At 37.9% G+C, this 9,426-nt stretch overlaps 1 protein-coding gene across 1 annotated transcript; it reads left to right on the top strand.

Annotated features, from left to right (window-relative positions):
* Nucleotides 1-2,542: 2,542 nt before the first annotated feature.
* On the top strand, nt 2,543-9,072 carry LOC140329983 (uncharacterized). Its single transcript, XM_072410361.1, has 3 exons — nt 2,543-2,645; nt 3,869-3,939; nt 7,309-9,072. Exon 3 carries the CDS (start codon nt 7,327-7,329, stop codon nt 8,053-8,055), a length of 729 nt encoding a protein of 242 aa, XP_072266462.1. The 5' UTR covers nt 2,543-2,645; nt 3,869-3,939; nt 7,309-7,326; the 3' UTR covers nt 8,056-9,072.
* The last annotated feature ends 354 nt before the right edge of the window (nt 9,073-9,426 follow it).

Here is a 9,426-nt window from a genome sequence, read left to right as displayed (position 1 = left end):
AAACAAATGGGATGGCCATGGAAAGTCAGGTTGGGGAAGAATAGATTAGATGATCTTTGCGGTCTTTCAGCCAGGAAATTATGAGTTCTATCTGATTTACAACCTATGCAAGACTAAAGAGAAGGCTAGGGTTCAGATTTAGGTCACTGAGGTTATATGTGTGTTTTTAATACCTGACTCCCTATATAACTATATAAAATGGTGATAAAGCATCTGTAAGCCATCTGAGACTGTCATCATGTTGGCTTTTTTATGGGATTGCTACAATTGATTTTGCTCTAGGGCGATTTTATGGCATATTTTCCTGAATCCAGTTTAAGATGCTGAATTTGGTTTAGCCTGGAAGTGCACCCTATGGCACCCTGAACATGTTTTACAAGTATTTTTCCCCATGTACAGGTAGTACCCAAGTTAGGGACATCCAACATATGAGGGCCTTCCCTGCTTCCTTGTGTGCAGGACAAAGGCTTGATGGGGGGGGGGGGGGGGCTGTAACTCTTTAATGACCAAGACAATCTCTGCAGTTGTTTCTTTTTGCATATCAAAGCACAGCTTGCTCCAGAAGTTAATAAATGTCTAGGCTCCATAAAGTTGTATTTTTTTGTTTGTTTTGTGATTAACTCACTGATTAACTGTGGTTTGTTTGTGATTAACTCACAGTGAGGTTTTTTTTACAATAACTGACACCACACTGCCTAATAATATGTTGAGACAAACATCTGTCCTAATTGCATTTATTAAAATAATGTACCAGTTCCCACATACATACAAATTCAGTTTAAGAACAAACCTACAGTCCCTAACTCGTATGTAACCCGGGGACTACCTGTAATATATCACAGTATAAATCTGTAACTCTCTGGAATCAAATCTCTCACTTCAGAGCTGACCCAGCAGTTCACTGAAACAGACCTGTGAAGAAAAAGAGAAAAAATAAAATGTAAAAAATTGTGCTTCACTGTGTACCGCAAAGCATTTTTTGTGCCTCTTAGATCCTGCCAGTAACAACACCTCCTGTTGAACAATGACAATGTGAAGCACTGTCAATTACCAGCACTGCAGATGATCTGTCATGTTACTCCTTTGTTGGCTGCTGGACTGCTAATCCGGTCTAATTAATAAGTCTATTCCATAAGCCCAGCTCTATGTTTACTGATATTGTCCGGGTAGGTCCCTCCAAAAAAACGGTCAGTCCAAGGAGCTAAAGAAAAATGGTGCATACATCATTGGCAGTCACTGGCATTCTTCCCAAATTTGTGTGCCCATGTTACAGCCCCTTCACTCTCATCACTCAGGCTCTCTCACATGTTCTTATCCCTACTCCAATTTTTTACTTCCAACTATGGATGTTCAGCGTGGCTCATCAAAAGTTGGATGTGTGGCACTGAACTTTAGCCCACAATGGTAAAGACAGAAGAGGAAACCCTCAGCTTCTTGAGATACTTGGGTCAAATATGCCAGGAGGCTTTGGACTGCTCCTTCAGTGCATGCATCATCATGGGGCTTTCCTCTAATGTATAAATTGCATGACACCCATTGTTTTTTACACTTGAAGGAAGACATGTCACCCATCTCATACTCAAAACGTGTGAGAACAGATGACATGAGCAAGAACCCAGAAGAAGGAAGATGGCGGCATTGGACAGAACAGGGAGCCTCAGAAAGGTCATCTGTAAGACTGGAGAAGATAAATCATAGTGGGGGAACCTAGGTCATCCAACAAACCTGGAATGAATTTATTAAAATGTTTTCACATGTTCTACTATTAAGTGGGAAAACTTTAACCTTTGTTATAGCAGACCACATAACCAATAGTAACCAGGCCACTAAAGTAACCACTAACCTTTCAGTTATTCTAGCTAATACCTTTTTTGACCATATTTAGAATTATATGTATGTTCTAGATAAAAGCCAAGGATAGAAAAAAGGTGTTCCATGATGGTTTATCTTCTCCTGCCGTAGAGAACTAGTAAATCCGGCCCTTTATCTCTGATCCTATTCACTTTACCTCCCTGGATGTCCCTGGTTTACTGACTGTTCTTCATCCCATCAACATCCTGAAACCTAAAAGGAGAAATATTCAGTTTTACTAATCCCATCAACTGTAGGAGCTCACACTACTGGCAATGCAAAGAAGTGATATAGCGTTGTCAGCCTGCAACAGAAATTCACAAAAAAAAATTTGCAAAAGAAAAAAGTTTTGTAAAACCAAACATAGATGTATATAAACATGAACTTTTAATGTTATATTCCAGTAGGATTTGCATGTTCACCACAAACATTTTTTACGTTTCTGAGCACATTGGCCAGCTCTAGAGTTCTATGTTTGCTAAGCACTCTATTATAAGCCTTTAAATTTTAAGTGGAAAGCACCCAACCATCTAATTTTCCATAATTCAATAGCAGTATCCACTTTCAGAAGGTAAACATTTCAGTACCCAAACATTGTGCAGGTGACAAAGCTCAGACCTCCCACATGTTAACGGGAAAAGGTGACTTCTGCAAACACAGCCTGATCAATTCATTGTATTATACAGGAGGTAGGAGCACCAACGAAACACAACAGCAAAGAACTCCTTATTGGACATCTGCATTATATGCCGCTTGGTATCCCCAAATATTAAGCTGCAGGCTGATCATTAGAGGTAAGTTACAGTTATACAGTATTCATGCATTACAGTTTTTAGATTAGTCCTATGAATGTCATTATTATTAACTCTTCATCTAACCATTGTAAATACCGTTTTCCAATTTAATATTTATTCCCACTAGATGCTCTGTAATTTCAATGCATCAACCAAAAAGTGTTTTGAATGCGATGCAACACATTGGTGGCAATAAAGCAAAAAAGCAATTGATTTTCAAACAATACAATGATCAAACATTTGATTAATCAGTACAAAAAATGTATGATTTTTCATCTGATGGGAACAAACTCCTAAAGCAGTCTGCAGGATCAAATTCCTACATGTTATAATATACAGAAACAATAATCCTCTTCTATACAGAAGTAATTGTTATCATTAGTTGCCCTTCAGCTCCACTCCAGTGATTTTGCCTAGAATAAGATGATATCATTGGTCTTCTGCTCTCTTCCAGCAATCAAACTGCAACATTGTATTTTTGTTGCAATTCACCTAAGGAGAAGAAACTGGTCTATGTCAGATATTTGTGAATACAGCTAAGAACCAAGCGGCACTAAGATTCACATAACCGTGTCATCTCCAGTATCTTAGTCCAGGGGTAGATGGTGACCTGGATCTACTACCCACTAAAGCTTTGGCAGATTGGTAGATCTGGGAACGTAGGGATCTGAAAAAAAGACATTTAGGAGAGAAAAGTATCCAGTAAACCGCTCATCCTATGAGTATAAAAATATTGTTTCAATAGATTAGTTAAAAAATAGGACAAGACAAAAGTTTCTTATTATTTCTTCAAGTCTCAGGTAGCTAGGTAGAGCAAACTCTGATAACCCCATTCCCTAGAACACCATACTAACACCCAATGTCCAAAATTGGATATTCTTTCAGTGTACCAGATCATTTTATGATATGTTTGAGTAGATTCAGAAATCTCAAAAGATTTCTGGTACAAAGCAAAGAATACAAACATATAATTCAGTGTGCAACCTACCCAAACCCAGCAAAGGAAATTAATGTACATTATTATTCCGGAGAAAGGATTGTGACCTACTTACATTTTAGATGTGGTCAGTCATACAGTTTATTCTGTTAAAATTCTCAATTTCCCTTTTTTTCAAACACTTTAATTTTATTAAGCGCTTTGATATACCTTCACCCTAATCCCTTTATATTTGTTTTTACCTATATCAAACCATCTAAGCACAGTGCTTTTTTTTCTCTTTAAGGTTTCATAGCTTTCAGAAATTTATGCTTCTCTAGGAGCAAAATCACTTACCAACACGTTTCACTAAAAAAGGTACACTTCATCAGAGAACTTGTTTTTTTCATAGCTCTGTAGACACGCTCATATATCATTGTGTGTTCTTTCTTTAAAATAGAATTCAAGTAATGAGTTCTAATCTCTTTTAATTTATACTTCTCAGTAGCAGTTACCAAAAGGATCAATTGAGAAAAAGTGGCCCCATACATTAGGTAGCTGTGTTATAAAACATATATTTATAATATTAATATTATTATTACATTTATATATGTTTTTTCTTCTTGTTAAAAACAGCCTAAGGCATTCTAAATGTTGTAAATAGTATATAAATAAATGCATTTATTATGCCCAGAAGCAATGATAAACTCTTTTTACATTTTATTTATTTTTTAACCATTTCTTATTGGTAAATGTCTCTTTCTTTTTATTCGAACTCTGGTATTTGTAAATGTTAAAGATTTTACTAGGATTGTAAGATATTATAGGATATTACACTGACAGGTTGATGTTATAGAAAACAAATTTAGACAAGTTTCTTTTTACTTATATTTAGGGGATTTTTCTTCTTACTCATGAAAAATCCCCAATGACAGAGCTTTTGCAGGTTTTGCACCTTGAAGGAATTAGTAGCTAGTATCAGAAATTCTCATGGCTATTACTATCATCTATTTTAAAGTTTCCATGAATGATGATACATCCATATGACTTAACAGGAAAATGTTTTTTTTTAATTTAAACAGGAATTTTCAGTTATTTCTTATTATACAAGAACACTAAAATGAAATATGTCTTGCACATACCATTCCCTTTCTACAAACAGTATACAACAAAACACATTGGGGCTGAAGTGAACTTACTGAAGTAATTTTGGTTACCAAGGTGAATTATCCCCCTGCAAGGAATACTTAAAGCATACCAAAACTCGCAATTTTCACTTTACATAAAAGGGTAGACAACCCCTTTATGTAAGGTAAAAATTCTGTTTGATTGTTTTTCTTTGGGTGCAACACCCTTTTGAAAAAGAAAAAGGGTGCATTACCGCCCCCTAATTTTCGATCGCCTAGGCTATCAAGAATGAATGGGAGTGCAGAGCCTCCTGGGATACCTACATCACGCATTCCGGGAGGCTCTTGGGTGCTTCTTCTGTGCATGTCCGAGATGCTTAGGCATGCGCAGAAGAAGCCTTTTCGTAAAAGGGGAAAAAAATTGCAGATCCCACTGTGCATACGTGAGTTTTTTTCCCATCTATGTCACCTGATCTCGTGCCTGGGTTGGGTGACGTAAGAAGAAGAACCAGGAAGAAGAGGCGAAGATGGCAGCACACCAAAGCGCTGGCCTAAAGACAGATGCCGGGACAACGCAGGACCCAATGGAAGACACCTCCTGACCGATCGACTGCCCTGCGAGATTGAAGGTAAGTATATTTTTTTGTTTTGGGGAACTTTTGAGTTTAGTTCCTCTTTAATTTAACTTTGAGAAAAAAGCCAACCACATGCAAGAGAATGTAAAAAAAAAAAAATGTATTTTTTCATGCACATGATTGGATGGTTGAAGCATCCCTTCATATCATTTACTACGCTAGGTGAAGTGAACACCTTATATCCCTTTAGTAAATCAACTCCCATTGATTAGTTTTTGTATTGCATTAAGCTTGGTATCAGTAATTGGTTTTACTGCTATTATACAATAAAATATCCCTATGTCTATTAACCACTGACCGACCATTCCATTTATAAACAAATGTCTACGTGCTGTTTAGAATTGGAAGGTTTTCTTTCAGCGGTCTGGGGCCACTTTTAATGCATTTTCCAGATGTACAGTCTGCTTCTTCAGGAACAATTACCAGAGGTTACTATTTTAGATGCAAATATCAAGGTCAATTAGTAATTAAGGACAATGCAATCCGGCCAAGCAGGTGGACATCAGATTCATATATATCTCTTTCTACATCCATAGGAAGGAGACATTTCCCACATATTTGTCCCATTGGGGGTCTTCTCCTTTGGTTGCTTTGTTGGGGTTTAGGCTAGATACTGATTGACAAATGCTGTGGAACTAGGCTATTGTGTCCAGGTCCAGGTTATCTTTTTGATGAATTTTGAGATGCAAACAGATAACTGTAGTTTTGTGTATGATTGCCTGGTTCGTGGCAATAAAGTCCCTGTACATTAAAACATAGATCATCTAAAGGTTCTAAAGAAAGTTTTAGAATAAAGGTATTTACAGGAAAACTATAATTACCTATTATTTTACTGAATACAGCATAGGGATGTTTTTTAATATACAGAGGCTTAGGGAAACATTTATAAAGAAGTGATATGGCTGCAACACTTCTTGTCAGGGGTGTCTGATAGATTTCTAAAACTCAACCTGGATAAAACAGAACTCATCTTCTCCCCCCCACCCCCACCACACCACCTCAAAATTCAAATTACCCTCCCCTCAGACACGTTGTCTTGGTGTCATCTTTGAATCAGCCCTCCAAGTTCAGAACATTTCCAGGTCCTGTCACTTTCACCTGCGCAACTTCACCATAATCTGCCCCTACCTGTCCCCAAAGACCACCAAACTTCTTGTGCTCTTATCATCCCCTGTCTGGACTACTGTAACCTCCTCCTCTCTGGTATTCCACTAACCCGACTCTCTCCTCTACAAACTATTATGAATGCTGCAGCCAGACTCATCTATCCTTCCCAGTGTTCTTCTTCCGCTGCATCTCTTTGTAGTTCTCTTTATTGGCTTACATTTCACCTTAGAATCAAGTTCAAGCTCCTGTGCTTTGCCTTCAAATCCCTCCACAGTAGTTGTCCCACTTACCTTTCTGACCTAATAGAAAAATACTCCCCTAGCCGTAGGTATTCGGTCCTCCAATGACCTACTAATGACTTCCTCACTCATAACCTCATCACATGCATGGCTCCAAGACTTTTCTATAGCTGCCCCAACTTTCTGGAAAGGTCTTCCTCGTCCTATTTGGCTTGCTCATACTTTCTGCTCATTTAAAAGAGCACTCAAAACCCATCTTTTTAAACTTGCCTACCCATCTTCTTCTGTCTCTTAAAACCCTCACTACTTCCCACCATTCCATATCCCCCTCCTATTATGTGATACTTCCTCCACCTGATAGATTGTAAGCTTTTTGGGGCAGGGTCCTCTCCTCCTCCTGTGTCACTTGTCTGTCTTTTGCAACCCCCATTTCATTTCGTGCTGTGCAATATGTTGGTGCTATATAAATCCTGTTTGATAATAATAGTAATAGATCCTAAAGATGGCATAGACTGATAGAACTCAATAGTAGGTCAATGTGTAAAAAAAAGACAAAGTTCGTCCAGTATAGCCATAAGAAGCTGTTCATGTGACCTGTCAAAGTTTCTGACTATTTTTACTATTGTATTTTGTATCTAGGAAGAGGACCATCGCCAGATGTCTTCAATGGATCAACCACCCAAACATCGACCCAAGTCTGCTCCAGTTATAACCAATGCCTATGTCCAGAACAAGAAGGAGGATGAATGTCTATGTGAGAAGTTAGACAGCATACATTACCAGCACTATGCCGACCTCATCAAGCTGAAGCAAGCTGTAGGCCACATTGTAAGACAAAGAAGGGTCCTGCTTACCCAAAGAGCCATTACGCCTCAGTCAACACTGGATCATGTCCTGGATGAAATCCATACTTATAAAAAATATAAGCAAGGTTCTGGTCTCAGCAGAAGCTATTTGCCTGCCAGCACAGAACTTTATGTTGACAACGGCACAAGTTCAAAATGGTCACCACCTCCGACGGCTCCGAGTTTACCCATTGTCTACAAACCTGGGGACGTGAAAATGTTTCCTTTTGCAGGCAGAATGCTTCCAGTTGTGGAAAACACAGAGATGAAATCAACGGAGATGACAGTAAGACATCAACAGAGTTTGGAAAAGCAATCAAGGAGACCTCGAGCCACCACACCCCTGGAAAGGAGACCTCACAGTAGTATGGATTTAATGACGTACAAGCAGCTGAGCGAGATCTCTCGTTTAGAGAAGATTTCTGTAAGAGAAGCTGAGCGCCAGAGACAACAGCTTCAACTAGAAAAGCAGAACATGAACAAATTGCATGACAATGCCTTGCAAGAGAAGGTGCACACCTTCCTGAAGAAGCTGGAATAAACACTGGTATACGTTATTAGGGCCACAGAGCATGCACCATCCCAAAGAGACTTTTATTCTGTAGAAAAAAAAAATATTATTGAAAAGATGGACAAACATGTCACTTTGAGTGTGTAAACTTTTGTAGATTCACCAATTCTATGTATGGTGGGAGCCAACCTACACAACCAAAGCAGGTCCTTGCTTTTGGCAAGAAAATTGTAGGATTGGATTGCACTAGGTATGGTCAGCTTTAGGATGGCCAAACATTTTTCAGTTGGTTTTATAAAATCAAAAATCATGGCAGTGCACAAAATAGGCCAGATTTATGAATCTCTCCAAGGCTGGAGAGGATACACTTTCATCTGTGAAGCTGGGTGATCCAGCAAACCTGGAATGGATTTCTTTAAAGTCATTTGCTGTTTGTATGCAAATGTTTTGAATCCTGGACCCGATCTATTTTAGGTTTGCTGGATCACCCAGCTTCACTGATAAAATTGTATCATCCCTAGCCTTGGAGAGATTTAATAAATCAAAGCCAATGTGCAGAGCAAAAATGGAACATGTCCAATTTTTGCAACTTTTATTTTTTTTTTAACATACTGGTGGGTTGGTCACAGTTAGGAAATGCTGCTTATATAAATAGAACTTTAAGGATTTGTGTTTCTGGAAAGGAAGATAAATCTCTCAAAATATGAGCCAGGCACCAAGTGGTCAGATGAACATTACCTGTATAACTCAGGTAAGAAACCATTAGGAAGAATCTTCCTTTTCAAAGAAGCTCAGTCAGATGATTGTTGGAATAAAACATTTCAATATGCCAATATCATTCTTTAAATATAACTGTGATACTGATTTTGCCAATAGTAATGCATACCATAGCTTTATCACTATTACTGTAAATATATAGATAATAAAATAAATTGGATAAAAAACAATAATAATGGCAGTACTGATATATTAAAACACTAACTTTATTATTATATTATTATTATATGAGTGACTTTATATTGGAATAAAAAAAAAATGTGTTTTCCACCAACGTTTTTTTTTTGTACTTACGAATCAAAGTGAGAACGATTACCAAATGTAGTTTTTACATCATAATACAATGAAGAACAAGTTCTCTTCAGAGAAGATGAAGGTGATGCATCTGTGTTTGCTTTAAAGGAAAGAAATGTATTTTTTAGGAAGCATGGATTGATTATGAGGTATTAGAGGTGTTTTACCTTAAAACCCTCAACTCCATGCTGTGGATTGTACCCTCCAGTCATCCTTTTCACTGTCCTATGTATATGTATAAAAGGCACAATGGGGCTGATTTATTAAAGCTCTCCAAGGCTGGAGAGGATATGCTTTCATCAGTGAAGCTGTGTGATCCGGCAAACCTGG

This window comes from Pyxicephalus adspersus, chromosome 4 (genome assembly GCF_032062135.1).
Source record: "Pyxicephalus adspersus chromosome 4, UCB_Pads_2.0, whole genome shotgun sequence".
Classification (NCBI taxonomy): Eukaryota; Metazoa; Chordata; class Amphibia; order Anura; family Pyxicephalidae; genus Pyxicephalus; species Pyxicephalus adspersus.
The sequence above is the reverse complement of the archived record's forward strand: the minus strand, read 5'-3'. Positions and strand labels throughout refer to the sequence as shown.